The sequence below is a fragment of the Gracilinanus agilis genome, chromosome 2 (genome assembly GCF_016433145.1).
Source record: "Gracilinanus agilis isolate LMUSP501 chromosome 2, AgileGrace, whole genome shotgun sequence".
Classification (NCBI taxonomy): domain Eukaryota; kingdom Metazoa; phylum Chordata; class Mammalia; order Didelphimorphia; family Didelphidae; genus Gracilinanus; species Gracilinanus agilis.
The window spans coordinates 576574791-576593139 of NC_058131.1; the positions used below are offsets into that span (position 1 = coordinate 576574791).

Genomic DNA, 18349 nt, shown 5'->3' on the forward strand with positions numbered 1-18349 from the left:
TCTTCTTCTCGCCTTGTTAGGGTAACATCAGAAAGTTTGTATCCTTTCAAGTTTTCTAATAGATATTAAGAAGAAGTATAGTATTGCATGAAGGTCATGGAATGAGGAGTCAGAGGAAGCATAATTCCATAGTCCAAGCCTTAGATCATACATAACAAGAAGGAGGAATGAAAAATAATCTATAATCATTACAGATAAGATTTTCATGAGATTATAAAATGCAGATTTCTATTCTGTAGCAAAAGTCTTTGGGATTATACTAGCCATCTGGGCTCCATTGTGGTAGATAACATATTCCGGTGATATTTTTCATCTTTCCTTATATAAAAAGCTAAAATACTCACTCTCCAGAACACCACTCCCATGTTTATTGATATGCAAATATCATGAGCAAGACAAATCAGTTGTTTTTTTTTTAAATCCTTACCTTCCCTCTTTGAAACAATACTGTGTATTGGTTCTAAGGCAGAAGAGCAGTAAGGGCTAGGCAATGGGGGTCAAGTGACTTGCCCAGGGTCACACAGCTGGGAAGTGTCTGAGGCCAGATTTGAGCCTAGGACCTCCTGTCTCTGGTCCTGGCTCTCAATCCACTGAGCTACCCAGCTGCCCCCCAAATCAGTCTTTATAGCAGTCTGATAGTTTAATTGGGAGCATGAGGGAACTAATATATATAGCTCTGACTTTCTCAGGGAAAGGAAAGAAGACTACTGGCTTATAAGGGATGTGATGGAAAGAATCATACTATGGTCATGCTGTTTTATCACAATTTTTTGTAGTTCTTATTACCCACCTTAAGAAATCTCCCATAAGAAGAATTATATGAACTGATGCAAAATAAAAAAGAAGAACCAGAAATAATGTACTTAATAACTTTTTTTTCCTTAGGAAGGGATATTTTTCCTTACCCAGATCAAGGGATGCCAGGGGGAAGAAGTGTACAGACAGTAAAGCCACAGAGTGTAAAAGGGTTGTTTGGGAAAATGGTGGTAGGAGAAAAAAAAAAGACTGTAGCATGGCAGATAGGGAATTATATAGCCAGTGCATCTATTAGATTTTGAGATCTACTAGGGAGCCTAAAGTCTTAAAAAAAAAAAAGAAGAAGCAAATAAACACAACAAACCCATGATCTTAAAACAAACACTAAGTCCAGAAGCCCAGATCTGAATATTTCTAATAGTTTCCCCATTTTGGAGACTGAAAATTCAGGTCCCAACAGTCAAATCTTATGACTTATTTCTTAATGTTTCATGCCAGTTAGGATACTAACGCATTCATGATCACAATAATAAAATGACACTTTGCATGTATTTGAACACTTTTAGTTATTATCTTTTCATATACAACCAATACTAGAGACAACTAACTTGAAACCTATTTTTCTTCCTTCCTGGAGATCCTCAGAGAAAGAAAAAAGGCATGTCTTACCTCAGAGCTGATCTGGGCTGGAATGCTGACGAATTCAGGATTGGAAGCAAAGGCTGTCAGATTTTCAACTGCTTCAATCAAGGGCACAGTTGCAATTCGACACTTTGTGCGATTGTCTTCAGAGAAATCTCCATCCAGAGCCTGGTGTGAAGAGAAAATAGAGAAGTGTCATTTTGATGATGTTCAGGGTCTATTCTAGGGGCCCTAAAACCATCTTCTCCCAAAAGAATGTGGTCTCATTTGTTTGGGAAACTTAAAGCATTTTGGTAGATAAGAGCAAAGAGCTACTAGATCCAGGTCAATTTTAGGAAACAAAGAATATGTATCTCATGTAACAGCTGACCTTCTGAATCGGAGGGACTACTACCCTCTCACAAAGGGTAGAATGATATATTCTTGAAATAATGCTCTTCTCTTGACTTAATATATTTGGAGTATCTCCAAAGACCTAAGCCAAACACTTAAAAAACTTTAGTAACTAGGTGACTCAGTGGATAGAATCAGACCTGGAGATGGGAGGTCCTGGGTTCAAATCCGAACTCAGACACTTCCTAGCTATGTGATCCTGGGCAAGTCACTTAACTCTAATCACCTAATCCTTATTCCTCTTCCGCATTAGTATGGATGCTAAAACAGAAGGCAAGGATCTTAAAAAAAACCAAAAACTTCATGGAGACTCAAGCATCACAGGGCAAGACTAATTCTCCATTCAAAAAACCCCTATTGACATACACATGCCTGTAGTTTAAAGGTAAAGGTTTTTAATTTCAAAGAAGCATCTTCACAAATGGCTTTATATTAAAATGCTCTAAAGATTATATTAATAAAGCAGCACTGAGGCACACAATCAAAGATCCAGGTCATTTCAGTGATTCTTATCTCTTATTCTCTAGATCAGTTACCTTGTTCAGCATGGTTTTCCCAAAGCTTTTAGAACAGTCAAGACTTGACTCTTAGATTCAAACTTCTATTATCTCAAATCTTTGTTTATTCTTTTATCAAAATCTTTTGGTTAATCTGGGACAGCTAGCTGGTACAATGGATACAGTACCAGGGCCGGAGTTAGGAAGACTGCTCTTCCTAAGTTCAAATCTGACTTTAGACACTTACTAGCTATCTAAGCCTGGGCAAGTCACTTAACCTCACTCACCTCAGTTTCCTCTTCTGTAAAATTATCTAAGAAGGAAATGGAAAACCCTTCCAGTATCTCTACCATGAAAATCTCTCAAATGGAGTCATGAAGAATTAGACATGACTGAAAAAAAAACAAACTAAACAGCAGCAAATTTATTAATCTATCCTAATAGGTTAGGAACCTCTAAAAGTTCATAAGGTTATATACTTAAGAACTAGAAGGATTTCAGATGCCATGTAGTCCCTCATTTTAGAGTTGAAGAAATGGTGGTATTGAGAGGTGAAGTGACTTGGTCCCAAGCTTTTAAGTAGAAATTGGGAGAGGATGTGACTATCTTTATTCCCTCTGACTCCACAGGCACTATGATCTTTACTACACTGCCTCTCATCTCATAAAACAAGGTTCTCAAACTAGAAACTATGAATAAATTTTTCTGGGGTCCATAACTCTGGATGGAAAAACAATGACATCTTTATTTGAATATAATTGATTTCTTTAGTAAACCTGTGCATTTTGTTGCATACAATTAAAAACATTATCCTGAGGAGGGTCCCATAGGCTTTACCAGATGTCTGAAGGGTCTATAACATATACAGATACATACCCTATACGTTCGAGGGTAACCTGGGTAGAAATGAATTAGTTGTTGAAGGAAAGCACAGATGCTTAGAAATTGGGATCTGGAAATCATCTACTTCACCTTCTTTGTTTTAGTGAAGAAATGGAGGTGCAAGACTAAGACTATTTGTTCAAAGTTATAGATACATGCAAACAGAGAACATTCTAGAACCCAGTTTTCTAGGATACTAGTCTAATTATCTATTTCTGCTATGCCACACTGATACAGAGACAACTGTAATAAGAAAAGACCACAGGCAAGCAAATTTTCTTCTTTTGCATAATCTGCTTTAAAAAGTGAAAGCAAGAGAGAAGAGAATATACTTACAGCCAAGCCAAGTACAAGATGGAGCAGAATCATTTGTATTGAGTGCACAGTGATGATGCTTAATCTCCAGGGAATGAACTAAGTATTACTTTATGGGGCAAGGTCATGCTCTGGCTTCTTAGAAAAACAAAAGCTACTCTTGCACAATTTTTAGCTGGCATCTAACCAGTGCAACTGCCCAAGTTAAAATAACATTCCATTCCACACATCTGATTTGAAACTAGAGTAACAAGCTAAATAAAGGAGGAAAGAGAACACAGCTATACAATTTTCTTTGGAGGATAGTGAATATGATTGCTAATGTGTCTCCCATATTTCACTTTCCAATGGAAGGCCACCAGACACACGGCTTGGTTCCAGATATTCAAAACCTTGACAATCTATCATGGATTCAGTAATCTCTTGTTCTTTGATGTTCTTTCTTCTTCCTCCCTGCTTCACCAACTCTTAAGAACTACTGGTGTTCTAAGAGAAGTGTTAAACATAACCAAAATTTTTAAAAATAGATTTAATTTTCTAATGGCCAAAAAACTATTTTCTCTCCCTTTCACTGCCCCAAGTTAGTAGTGTTCTGTACCTCTTAAATTGTCTTATATGTTTTGATCTAGTAGACATGTGGTATCTATCTTCCTATTAGATTTGTTTTTTGTCTTTCTAGGATCTAATAAAATGCTTGGAACGTAACAGGTGCTTAATAAATGTTTCCTGAATTTAAATAAATCTTGTTACACTCTGAATCTTTAAAATTCAAGCTTTTTTCAGTGTAACAAAGAGCAATATTCTCTCTCCCTCCCTCCCTTCGTCCCTCCTCTCTCTCTGTCTCTGTCTCTCTCTCTCTCTCATTGCCATGATATTACCAAGTACCTGGTAGCATTTTTTTTTACATTGAAAATGGTATGATATAACTAGCTGGTTTTTTAATCTCATTTTCATGATAAGCTTACAAGCTTTAGGACATCAGCAGTCTCATTTACTGAAGTGAGTTGCTATGAGAATGTGACATCAGTAGAAGACTTTGAAAGGAAATGAAGAATTTAAGAGAGACAGGTTTTACATTACAGATCACTCAGTGTTGAAAACCAAGAAAAGACACAAAGAAGAGCCACTGGAATCTAAAGAGAATAAAAATTGTCTTCATTTCCCCTTAAGTAGTACAGCAATATTTTAAATTAGAAAAAAGTATACATTTTATTTAGTTTCCCCTCTCAGATTAGCTGATTTTAGAGCAACGAACATCATCTTAGTACACAAACAAAACAAAAAGAAACAACTAAAAGAAAGGAAATAATGGTTCCTGAACACCCTTAGTAAAGGGTTTAGATTTGACTGGAAGATTCTGCCTGTGGACTTGGTCTCCTCTACTTTAGGAAAGGAGTTTTATTCACTGCCCTAACTCTATGATCTATAGGCAACATATTCTCCTATTGAAAACTTTGTCTCTGGCAGCAGTTAGGTGGCTCAGTGGATTGAGCCAGACCTAGAGATGAGAGGTCCTAGGCACAAATGTGGGCTCAGACACTTCCTAGCTGTGTGACCCTGGGCAAGTCACTTAACCACCACTGTATGGCCTTTATCACTCTCCTGTCTTGGAACCCATACATATTATTGATTCTATGGCAGAAGGTAAGAGTTAAAATTAAAAAAAAGAAAACAACATTTGCCACTTTCCTCCTTCTGAATATTTACATTTATCCTAATTTTTGCTCTAAAAAGAAAAAAAAACAACTATTTCAGGCATATTACTTATCTTAGGAAAGATTCTACCTGTCCTCCCAAATACCTTTCACTTCTTCTACTTTATATCTGTTTCTTATGGTCAAGTAGAAAGAGGAAACACATTGGCCCTTCAAAAAAATTCTAGAATAACTTTTTCCTTTTTCAATGGAATGGCACTTGAGGTCTTTACTATTTCTGAATTTCCCCATTATCAGATAATTGAGAAATCGACATACATTTGCTACCCAAGGCAGCACATTTTACATCCAGCTACAGACCAATTATTTTAAAAAACATAGAAATACCTTTGAATACATTTAAGCAGAATTTATTTAGTTTTTTTTAAAAGAACAAAAAAATCTAGTAATTTCTTTACAATCTCTACCCACCCCATTAGAAGCAGACAGACTGTCAGGCTGTTCATTATCAAAATTGACCCTGATGGGTATGCAATTAAGGAATATACCATCTGGAAATAAAACAACTTTCAATAGGTAGAAATATTAACATTGATCATAAATCATAAATCTGGCATTCAGAGGTTGGACTTCTACTGTGGGAGTGGGGATGGGGGAAGGTATCATGTTTCAAATGATAGTTTAGTGACCTACCTTGATGGTTTTCACCAGGTTGGCAGTGCTGTTGGCAACCTCCTTTGCTGACTGAACAAAATGCCTTTTGGCTACAGGGTTGGCTGTCTTCGATGAAGCGATGCGACAGGCATTACACAAGGCAGAGGTGTGCTTGGCAACAATGGTAGCTGCTGACAAAACCTATAAAAGAGAGAACCTGAGTGCTGCAGGGGACACTGGTTCTATGGCTTTGTGTTGAAAATCTAGATTCTTTTAAGAAGCACTGAGTTAAGAATCAGCTCACAGATATCAAAGATGACTTCAGGTCCACCAATATCAGCTTCTATTGTCCCATAGGCTCAAGGGGTTTTGTAGCCTCTTTAAACACATGAGCCAATCAAAAATATAGGGGTATGATAGATTATAAGGGTAGAAAAAGAGTTAAGAAGGAAGGAAAAGGGAAATGGAAAAAAAATGACCTGAAGGATGTAAAGAAGGAGAAGAGAGGTAGAACTGATGAGGATTTTGGTAAGTGGTAGTACAGGGCTATGAATACTAACTTAGTTATCAATGAAAAACACATGATTTTTTCCTTTTCCACTAGAATGAGGCTTGAGGCCTATACTATTTCTAAGCTCCCTCATCATCAATTATTGAGAAATCTACATATATTCAATATAGATATAGACCATCATCCTTCTTTCCCCTCTTTTAAACAAAATATATCAAAATAGTTTTACCTATCAATTCATCATTTGGGATCATTACTAGAGGGATATAAGAAATGGAACAAATCAAGCTAACCTTCAAAATACAGATAGAGAGCTGAAAATAGAAATTTCTGCACCTAGCGTAATATAAAAATATACTTGTGGATATTAAATATACCAAAAAAAGGACACAAATATGTAAAAAAAAATAGTGTAAGCAAAAAAATATCTTGTGGATATATATATATATATCTACAAATATATAAAAAAAGCACAAAAATATACAAAAATATACATAGTATAAGAAAAAATATACTTGTGGCTATATACATATATATCCACAAATATAGCAAAAAAAGCACAAAATATACATAGTGTAAGCAAAAAATATACTTGGGGAAAATAGCAGGAAACATGCCAAATACTGCAGAGGAGCCTGGATGGGGTGTGTGTGTGTGTGTGTGTGTGTGTGTGTGTGTGTGTGTGTGTGTGTGTAATAAAGAAGGATTCCAGGTAAGCAAATAGACCAAGGGAATGAAAGAAACCTACTAGCTTCCAAAGTTAATTGGTTAGTTTTTGCTAACTAGGAGCCAACCTCAGCTGTTTCTATGCTGCTGGAAGACACAAAATGCAGACAGCATCCACTACATTTCAGTACCCTCAAACATATCCTGACTGCCTCCCCCTGGTTATAGTTTCAAACAGATGCAACGAGGTGAAAGTGAAAACAAAGGGTAACCATTAAAAAGAAAAAGAAGAGGAAGAGATATCTACAAAAAAGGTAGCATGTGGCTCAAGAGTTATGTATGGAAGGGAGAAGGCACATCATGTTGCTAACTAGGCACTGCCCATGAACTTGACTGCATTTCTGAGTACACGAAGTCTTAGTACTTGGCAATCCTCCTCCTTTTTCTCCCCCTGCCCTCCACTCTCTAGGGCAGCTTCAGGCGCCTGCTTCCTGCAGGAACCCTGAAAGCAGCAGGACTGCCAGTGCTGGCACTCATCCTGCACTAGATGGAGGACTCTGGTTTCCCTTCATACAATTGTTTTGGCATGTGAGGAGCCGAGGATGCCCAAGTGTCACAAAGACAAAGATCCTAAGACACAGGACTCCCCGCCCTCCCCATCCCCACTCCCTTCTCACTGCTGATTTTATTTTATTCTGGCATTAATATAGATTCTCTATTTCCTAGGATGCCATTTCCTAATGGCCAATCTTTAACAAGCTTCAAGGACCCCAAAACTTTCTATCTAGAGCACGTTATCATTTGAGTCTGGGATGTGCAAAGTCTCTGTTGCACCTTCACAATTCCACAATTCCTAAGACCTGGGATTCACCCCTGTAGGAAGCTGGATGCTGCAGGAAAGCATTTTTCTTCTTGCCTAAAATGTTTACCTGGGATGGGCTGCTGCCTGGATCCACCAGATTTTGACAAGCCATCTGGATCGCCTGATTAGCTCTGGCAAACTGGATGTGATCGACAAGACCCTGGTGGCCAGCCTGGCTGTTGGGGTCGGAGATGCCAACCAGGTAAGCAGCCTGGAAGGAAGGAAGGAAACAAGTGTTTACTAGGTGCCTACTTGTGCTAGGGGCTTTGCTAAGTACTCTGTGATTATAATCTAATTTGATCTTCACTACAATCCTTTAGAAGTAGGTGCTATTATCATTCCCCATTTTATAGCTGAGGAAACTGAGGCAGATAGTGGTTAAGTGGCATGCCCAGGATCACACAAGCTAGTAAGTTTATCTGAGGCAGGTGTTCTAAGAGTATTTCTGGTAACTGAGTGAAAATATGCCAATTCACACAACCCAGATACATAGATGGCACTAAGTGTTCTATTTTTTTAAACTTTAACTTTTGTCTTGGAATGGATACTAAGTATTGGTTCCCAGACAGAAGAGCAGTAAGGACTAGGCAATTGGGGTTAAGTGACTTGCCCAGGGTCAAATAGTTAGGAAGTATCTGAGGTCACATTTGATTCCAGGACCTCCCATCTCCAGGGCTGGCTCTCTATCCAATGAACCACCAAGCTGCCCTTTATATTACCTTGATTTAAAAAAAAAAACAACAAAACCAACAAATCAACCCTACATTCTGTCTTAGAATCAATACTAAATATCAGGTTCAAGGCAGAAGAGCAATAAGGGTAGGCAAATGGGGTTAAGTGACTTGCCCAGGTCATACAGTTAGCCCATCTTAATCCAGGACCACTCATCTCCAGGTCTATCCACTGAGCCATTTGGTTGCCCTGAGTGTTGTATCATTAGATAACAAGATCATTTCTTTTATCTACTTCAACTTTCTAAATCTAGGACTGATGCAAATCCTCTCTGAGGAGGACTCATGGCAACAGTGGACTATTTTGAGGTCAGTTAAGTGAATGAAACAGTTATATAAAAAATTCACAAGATGCCCACAGTGGAAGGAGCAGGGATGACACCTATCGTATTATTGCTGAGAATCCTAGCCTTTTTCTCACTTGAACTCTACTTCGGAACACCAATTGGACCTTGTGATCTCAAGGCCTGAAACAGAATTCAGATAAGAAGTACATATTTTACAACCACAAAGACATGTAACAGTAATTACAATAACAAAAAAAATCCTTTAAAAAAAAAAAGGATCCCCCATTAAGGTGAATGTATATAGTTATTTATTCCCTATTCTCAAACTGTCTCCCATCTCCTTCACAGTCTTTTCACTCACACTAGAAACAATGAATTGAAAGAAAAATCCAACTTATGGTCTCATCAGACTGATTGATAACGACTTCTCTGGAAAGTCTCAGTCCATAGCTTTTCATTCTCAAAGATATCTCCCACCTCGTCCACCGTCTCAACTGCCTTGCAGGTTTCCCTGGTTCCACATTGCTACCCACACTCTCTACTCTAGAATCAGAATCAAATCTGTTCCTTGATGGAGAATGTCAATCTGCTTCTTAGGACTTCACTCATCCTCCCAGTAACATTCTCCACTGAAGAATCCCTCTTTGGCCACTATTCCCCATGTATTATTTCCATGTTAGAATGTAAGTTCTTTGAGAGCAGAGACTATTTTTCCTTTTGCATTTGCATCTCTAATACATAGCACTGTGCTTGGCACAGAGTAAATATCTAAATGCTTCATTTAGTCTTTTTTTTTTTTAATCCATCATTACCAAGAACTCATCTAGTTCTCTTGTACATCTTCTCCACCAACTTGGGCAAGAAACAAAAAATGTGGAAGGCACCTTCCTTTGAGCTTCCAAATTTGGGATATTACAACTAGTCCATGAATTTGTCTTAAAAGACTTAAATAGTTGTATTTCAATATAATTTTATAATTGGTTTGCTTTATGCATTTAAAAATATTCTAAGAAGGTTGACTTCACCAGAATGACTTTTGTTCTTGAAGAACTCCTGCTTTCTCTTCATTCCTTTCTTCCTTCATGGAAACTTTTTGCTTTTATAGCTCCAAAACTTAGCACAATACATAGCATGTTAAATGCTTAGTTTGTTCAACCTCATTCTTTTATTCATCTTGGTCAAGAGCTTCTCCTGTCCTCTTGTCCATCGTTTTTCTTCCTAATCCAGAAACAAAAAAATATGGAAGGCAGCTACCTACCCTTCCTTTTTTTATTCCTTCAAAAACCGAGAGGCTCTTAATAAATTTGGCTCTATGCTGATCAGCATGAGAGCTAACCAAATTCCCCTCTCAACTCCTGAGGATTTTCAATTAATGTCAAATTTAGTGTATATACCCAATTGCCTTAGACCACTGCAGTTCCAAACTACTGAACTCAAAAGATCTGTTTGCGTCAGGCTCCCTAGTGGTTAGAATTATAAGTACTTACCACCATACCAGCAAGAAGCCTTCTAGAGCTCATTTCTCTGGTTTGGATTGAATCTAATCCTATCCTCTTACTATTAAAAAAGCTGTCAGATCCTGCCTTGTGATTGAGGGTTTGAGCTCACACTTTTTTTTCCCCCTGAATAACCTTCAAGATTCCTTTGCAGATCCATGGAAATCCTAATTTGAATATCAAGTGGAGGTTGGGAATCCACTATTCACTATACTTGGGCGAAAAGGATTTACCTGGGCTGCAGCTTCTGTGAGGCCACAGAGAGCCTTGGATGCAATTCCCACACATTCTCCAAAAAGAGGAAGGTCACCTGTCTTGGCATTTTGAGATATTCCTGCCATTGACTCACCCAGCACCTGAAAAGAAGAAAGAAAGCACTGTTCCAGAAATAGTGTGTGCAAGATCCTGGTACTGACTTAAAAATTTAACCTCAAGTCAATTTAACTCTATCTTCTTTCTCTCTCACTAATAACAATAAAAGGCAGTTAAATTGAATAATTTAGTTTTAAGTAGAGAAATAATAAAATGGATGCATGAAATGTTCACCTTCAGAATGTCTTTCTTCTATGGGAAGATGACATATTTGTAGAGAGCATAAAAATACATACTGCATGGGTGTCCCTTTCTGTGAATTTATTTAAAATGGCAATTCCTAGAGAAGGGCTGGTCTAATGAAAATAAAATTCAGATAAATTGTTAGGGCTGAACACATCTAATATTTAATGTAATAGCTAATTATGAAGATAAAGCAGTTTAGTAAATGTTAATTTCAATAGAATGTGTACTTTTTGAGGGCAGGAACTGTTTAATTATTGTCTTTGTACTGCCTGAGACTATCACAATGCCTAGCAAATGGTAGATGCTTATTGCGTGAATAAATCAAATTCAACACTATTTATTAAGTATCTACTATGTGCTAAGAATCGGACTTGATAGTATCAAGGGAGTATTATAATGAAAATGTATTTATTACTCTTGTTATTCAGTCATTTCAGTTGTGTCTGATTCAATGTGACCCTATTTGGGGTTTTCTTGGCAAAAATACTGGAGCGTTTTGCCATTTCCTTCTCCAGCTCATTTTGCAGATGAGGAAACTGAGGCAAAGAGTTTCAAGTGACTTTCCCAAGGTTATGAAGCTATTGTCTGAGGTCAGATTTGAACTCAGGAAAATGAGTCTTCTTGCTTTTAGGTCCAGCTGAAGCATCTAGCTGCCCCCTTATTCATTAGAAGAATAATTTAAAAAAAAAAGAAAATTTGCTATTCTAGTTTTTACATTTACCTTATCCTGGATGCTAATTTATTATAAATATTTTAGAGGTCATCTCAAAAGTTCTCAAAGGTTTTATAGGCACAGTAAGTAGTTCTTCAAGAAAGACTAGTGAGTAGGTGTGTGTATTATGATTAAACCTGGTCTACAGGTAGGAAATTGAAGAGTAAATAATAACTGATTTACTTTTTCTTAGTAAGATAGTGGCACCATCAAATTTAGAAGTTATTTCAGTGATAAAGATCCCCTAGACTAATTCCTCTGGTGATGATACTGGATATATGACTCTTTCCTAATTAATTGGGAAAACAACTTTAAAATGTCTAAATATATGAAGCAGATTAACTTATTTACACAAAAATTAAATCTTAATTACAATTGGAAGGGAAGAAGTAGGATATTTCTGAAACTAATTTCAGGGTAGATGGAAAAACATTTTCTGAGCACGAGAATCCAAATATTCAAATATATATATTTGACATATATATGTCTGTCTCTTTCTCTTTAAAAGAACAAGAGCTGAAAGGGACTTTAGAGACTGGTATATTAATAAATATGCTCACATATACATGTATATAGGCACACTTAGACATACAGGTGCATGTCTGTGCACATGTAGTTGCAGAAGAGCACATGTAGTCTACTAATCCCAGACTTTGATATGTTTATCTGTATTCCATACTTAAACACCTGGAATTGACACTGGTATTAGAACAAAAGCATTCTTACCTTGGAATTTTCCATTACACTCTCAATGCAGTCAAAATAGGAGAGATCACTAACAGGTTCATTGGGATTATCCAACATCCCCTTAACAGTCTGCAAAAAAAGAGCAAAACCTTAAAGCATGCCATATAGAATGAAAAAGATTCAACATAATACTGTGCACCCATAACAAAAATTTTCTCTACAGAGTTTTGATCATTATTTTTCATTTGACTTTTAAGTAGGTAAATTCTGACTTCTTGAAGCAAGCATATTAAGTTATTGGAGACTTCGGTTTTGCTAACCAGATAGAGTACACTAATTAGGCAAGTATTAATTAAGCTAGAGGTCTATTTTTTAATTTTAATTATTTATTTTATTGATTATTATAGAATATTCTGTTATTTTATTTATATTTTATTTATTTTTTAATTTAATTTATTTTTATAGATTTTTATTGCCAAGATTTATAAAATAGGGGAGATATGAGGGGATGGAGTATTACAAGGTTTTCCTAGTTAATCCTCCAGAGATGAAAGTAGAATTTAATTTTGATGACTCATTCATTGACTTATTCTCTACCTAAAACGGATAGGATCTTTTAGCATTTAAACTATGGAATTTTTTCCCCCTGTCTTCAAGGGTGGGTATGCTGAGAAGTGACTGGTCTGATCAAAAGATAATTTAAATTGGTTGATTAATTTTAGTATTGTTTTTAGAGCTATAAAAAACACTACTAACTCTTAAACCCTTAAACCTCCAGAACTATCAGTGAAGGTGTCAATTCAATATGGGGGCCCACTTCTATGTTCCTCATTACTAAATGTCACATTTTTGGTTATCTGTTATCTAGGATCTAGGTAAGCTAAGCAATACTCAAATGCTATTAAAGAGAAAAGCCTAACCTAAATTTCTTTCTATTGAGCTAGTGGCCCATATAATAAATAAACAAATAAGGCCAACATTTTCTGCATATGATTCCTGATAATGAGGGATTAAGAAATAAGTATTAGATAGGAAAGATGTTGGGAACATTTATACAGTATCATAAATTTAGCACAAGAAGGGACTTCGGAAGTCATTTACTCCATTTTACCCAAAGTCACACACTCAATGGCATTCACATTCAAATGGTGAGAGTAAAAAGAATGGTGGCACTTATAGGCAGATGACCACTTTAGACATCATAAGGAAATCAGAAGATTGAATGAAAAAACAATAGTTTCAGAGTCCAGGTTCAAATTCTGCCTCTAATCTTACCCAAATGGCCATGGGCAAATCACTTAAAATGCCCAAGGTCTCATTTTCCTCACTTACAAAAATGAGAGGGGTTGACTTTCTGTGGTCCACTCTAGATCAATGATCCAGTCAACTTAGGAGACAGGCCTTCGAAATAATTTTAATTTGAAAATTTAATCAGGCAGTGATTACTAATGATGAAAATGATTCATTCAACCACCTTGCATTCTAAGTAGTTTACAAATGCATTGGCCCCAAGATTATAAATTCTTTCTGCCTTCCTCTGAGTACAAGAGCCTATCTGCTATTATTAACAAGATCATAAAACATCTCCATTATCCCCATGTACATACAGACAATTCCCACTGCTTCAGTTACCTAAGAATCAATTATGAAGGTAAGAGCAAACTAAATCTCAAACCAGAAGGGGAACCAGAATCTAACTATGCCCATTTTTATTTTTCCAATTAAAAAAAATCTCTCTCTAAAGATGAATTATCAATAGATGTTGAACTCCTTGAAGAGTATAACTCATTTTCTCTTATTTTCTTTCAATTAATCACTGTTTCTATTGTTTATAATCTCAAAACTACAATTGATTTCCCATAGCTTTCACTATTTTGGACTTAGGTAACCAACCAACCATGCAAATTCCTTCATCTATCATTAGCCTGACTTTTTTTTGAAGGATTTAGTTTAAAGCAAAGCTCATTTAAATAGGACTTATTTTGAAGGGACTATGCAGAATCCTATTATTTATTTCTTCTAAAATAACAACTGTCATCATTTTAATTTTGTTTATCATCCTCCCGAATGAAAGCATCTTGAGATTTAATTCACCCATAAAATAAATTATAAAATGATTTACCCCTATTCTTTCCTATGTAGAAGGAAAACAAACAAACCCGAACACTTTTGTCAAAGCCAGTTGGCAGATACAATCAAGGATTCTGTCCCTGTTTCAACCAACAGACCACTTAAAAAATACAGGGTAGAAGGAAAAAACAGCTAAAGTAACACACTGTCATTTAGTTAAGATGAACAGCCAAACCCATGTTCAAGGAGATCAAATCAGTTCTACTTTTCACAGAGTATAAAAACCTAACAAAGGTCAGGCCTCTGGAGGCTTGGACGCCTTGGCAAAATGGGTGTTAAGAATGCTCCTGGTGCTTAAACTTGGCTCAAACTTCTCTCCTTTGTAATATGCAGTGAATTAAGTGACTTGAACTCTTGCTACAAAAGGGAGTGCCTTGTAGCATATCATAAAGACCTACTGTCTAAAAATGGTAGTGAAACTCTAATATCTGGTAATATCTTTGAAAAAGACCCAAGAATCCTACTCGTTTTGTTGATAAATACGAAGCTTTGTTATTTTTTCCCCTTTTAATTAATTAATTAAGAATATTTTCCCATGGTTACATGATTCATGTTCTTTCCCTCCCCTCCTCCTTCCCCCCTCCTGGAGCCAATGAGCAATTCCACTGGGTTTTACATGTATCATTGCTAAATATGAATATTTTTTGAGCCGTTTTTGTAAATTAACACTGCATCTTGAGTTCTAGGTTACTACTCTAAGGCCAGGAATAAAAAAATCAATTATGGAGGTGACATCATGGGCAGGCAAGAAATCAGAATTATTTCTGGTTGATTGCAGAATTTCCTTCAGGTGCTCAATTAATCCCAGGATGTCAGAACTACATGGGTGGAAGATCATACAAATGCTCTGCTCTGAATGACTAACAACCAAATGGTATCTCCATGGGGAAATCAAATGTCCACGGAAATATAACCAATTCATTTTTATTGAGCTTTCAATTTGGTCTGTTCTAGATGTCCTTTATCCTGTGGAATGGCTGATTCTTCCAGGGTCAGGAGGGGCAGACTTTCATTTTCTGTCCCCAGTACAACTACTCTTAGATAAAGGTACTTGAGTGATGACTTGAAATACCCCCAAAATGACCGCAAAGTCATGGGGGAGTCCTGGGACTCTGACTCTCCCCCAACCCTTTTGGGCCAGGAGTGTCAGTTTCTAACATCCTGTCTAGAGAATCATCCAGAACTCTAATAAGACAAAATGTTCAGGTAAAATGTGTTTTTCACTCGGTAAGTAGAGTGTCCCAGGTGAGCTGTCATTCTCAACTGCCTCAGGATATAACATTATTTTAACTTGCCTCAACCAATTGTTCAATTTTGGTCTTACATCCACAGTGTCAGCTAAAGAGCAGTTGGTAACAATTACTTCTTCTTCCTCTAAATAGGAGACTCTTTCTATAAAATACATCTCTGCCTAAACAGAAGGGTAGAGGCAGTACCGACTGTACCTTTAGCCTCACCAAGAGGAATTTTTATCCATGAGGAAAGGTTATAATTACCTTCCCAGAAAGACTAGAAAACAGGAAAAGTGCAAAGCAGTAATCCTATAAGAAAATGGAAGAATGGAACTGGTCTTTTCATCCTTTGGAATCTTTAAGCATCATACCTCAAGTTCCCTGAGGGCATTGTCACATTCCTTCTGGCCTGGTGCTTGCTGGGTACACAGCGTGATGAGTTGGTTAATGCTTTCTGTCACAGCTCTGGGAAGGAAACAAAAAGTATTTTTAATAAAACCTGATGATGAAAATACCCTTATTTCTACTTTTCCAGGAATCAGAAATATTAATAATTAACTAAGTAGGGTAGGGTCCCCACTCAAGGATTTTCTGTAAGCTATAGCTTCTAAACAAGCAGGAAAATAAGTCATAATCAAGGAAGAGAACTTTTCCTTTAAGCAAAGCAAAATCATCAACTTGTTTCTGATGATCAGTTTGATTTACTTCGGAGGGGAACTTGCATTCCTTTTGAGAATCACTCTCCCAATATATATATATGAGGAAGACTTTCCAATGGAATTCAAATAGTAATAAGATCACATTAATGCTGTTTTCAAGACTTTTCATTAGTGATTTACAAGGAATAATGTAGACACCCCCTTTACCAATTTCTAAGATTTTAATAAGACCACTGATTATCACAGACATTTTGTCAATAGTGCGATAGAATTTAAAAACTACTTTTCATTTAATCCCAGATGAATTTATAGTCCTTAAATGCAGGACTGAATACTATTCCTTAACAAAAATGTGATCTTCATTTGAGGATTAGACAAAGACAGTAGTGCTATAAAGGAATAAACCAAAATCTTGAATCCAATCTTGGCATTGTTTCTGGACCATTATGTACCTTTGGGAAAGATTTAAAACTCTGAGCATCTTTGGGATCCAGTTCCTCTAAAGCAGCCTCTTCATGAGAGGCAGAGACTGTCACCCATTCTAGGCTATAAGATATCCAAAATTAAGAGAGATGGATTATTTTGAAGGCATACATTTTGCAGCTATGTATGGGAATGAAATGTGATGGACCTTAGAAGAAGCAGCTAATGTGTTCCAAGGTAAAGTAGAGATAAGACCCAGAACCAAAGCATGGGAGAATATATGAGTCCAATTCAGCATGTTCCAATGAAGAGAATCTAAATAATAAAAAAAAGGTTCTTGAGGTGCTATTTAAATTACTGAGTACCTTTTATTAATGTGGGGCGAGGGGAGGGAGAACAAAGCAAGTCTCCAGCTTGGCTTTTCATTCTTTCCATAATTTGGCCCTTACTCAACCACCTAAAATTCTTTCTCATAACTTCTAATATAAAGCCAAGTCAGCATATCACCTACCCAGCTCCATTCCTACTTCCAGGTCTTTGTTCACATCATTCCCCTCTCCCTAGAATACTCTTTCCATTTATTTAATTTCTACTCATCTTTTATAGGGTTCTTGTAAGTAAGTACTTTGTAGGCATAGTGAATCATAAATAAAATGCAAGAGATTCTTCCTCTTCATGACCCAGTTCAAGTCCCATCATAAAAAGGACAGCACCTGGTATTTATATATCACTTTCTGATTTACAAAGATCTTGACATAGATGGCCACATTTAGACCTTCCCATAACTTTGTGAGGTAGGCTGAACATCCCTCATTTTTGAAGATACTGAAATGGAGGCACAAAGTCTCTTGGTGGCAGAGCCCTAGGTCTTCGGACTCCAGTCATTGCTCTTTTGACAATACCAAATTGCTACTTCAAATCCTCTCCATGAAGCCCAGTTCACTGGAAAGGGAAGAGGATTTGGAGTTGGAGAACTAATGCATTTTACTAACAAACTACTTTGAGTTTGCTAGAGAATATGCATATTGAATGAAGAGCCTTTTCCAACATACAAAGGACAATCAGCTTAATTATTTGATGAAAAGATGCTAGACTCTAGTTTGAAATTCAAATTTACTTAAGGTGATGAGCTAAGGGAGAGAAAGGAAAAAAAAAAACATCTTGAACTTTGGTTAGGGAAAGAACCAAAAAGTCCCATCTTACCCTGACCAAGTTTGACTCTGGAAACTCATCTATTTCACCACATATTTTCAGTATAAAATTTTTAGTAACTAACAAAAAAAAATCCAATGCTTGAGATAATCCTGAACTGGGGCAACATATAATACCACCCCCGACTCCCCCACTGCATGCCATGATAAAACAATACACTATAACTTCTAAGATGGACCTACTCCCTCTCAAGGGCAGGCAGGGATTGTACCTTATTATATTCTGGTTGGTACGGTGCCATCTAGGGGACAGAGCCTGACCAGGGCTTAATAAGTCAATAAATCAATATGTATTGACACATCCCATTAATAGTGGCACAGCAGCTATGAGCTGAGGTCAGGATCACTAGGTATAGATAACACAAATGCTGTTCTTTTCTTTTCTTTTCT

The 18349-nt window shown here is 36.7% G+C and overlaps 1 protein-coding gene across 1 annotated transcript in view; it reads right to left on the reverse strand.

Moving 5' to 3' along the window:
* Nucleotides 1–18349, reverse strand: part of TLN2 (talin 2) — a 252871-nt gene that overhangs the window by 119868 nt on the left and 114654 nt on the right. The window contains exons 30-35 of the mRNA XM_044660127.1: nt 16038–16131; nt 12344–12433; nt 10581–10703; nt 7901–8044; nt 5834–5995; nt 1426–1566 (exon numbers count right to left, since the gene is read on the reverse strand). Of these exons, the coding sequence (XP_044516062.1) occupies nt 1426–1566; nt 5834–5995; nt 7901–8044; nt 10581–10703; nt 12344–12433; nt 16038–16131 (754 nt within the window). The remainder of the gene's footprint in view (nt 1–1425; nt 1567–5833; nt 5996–7900; nt 8045–10580; nt 10704–12343; nt 12434–16037; nt 16132–18349) is intronic.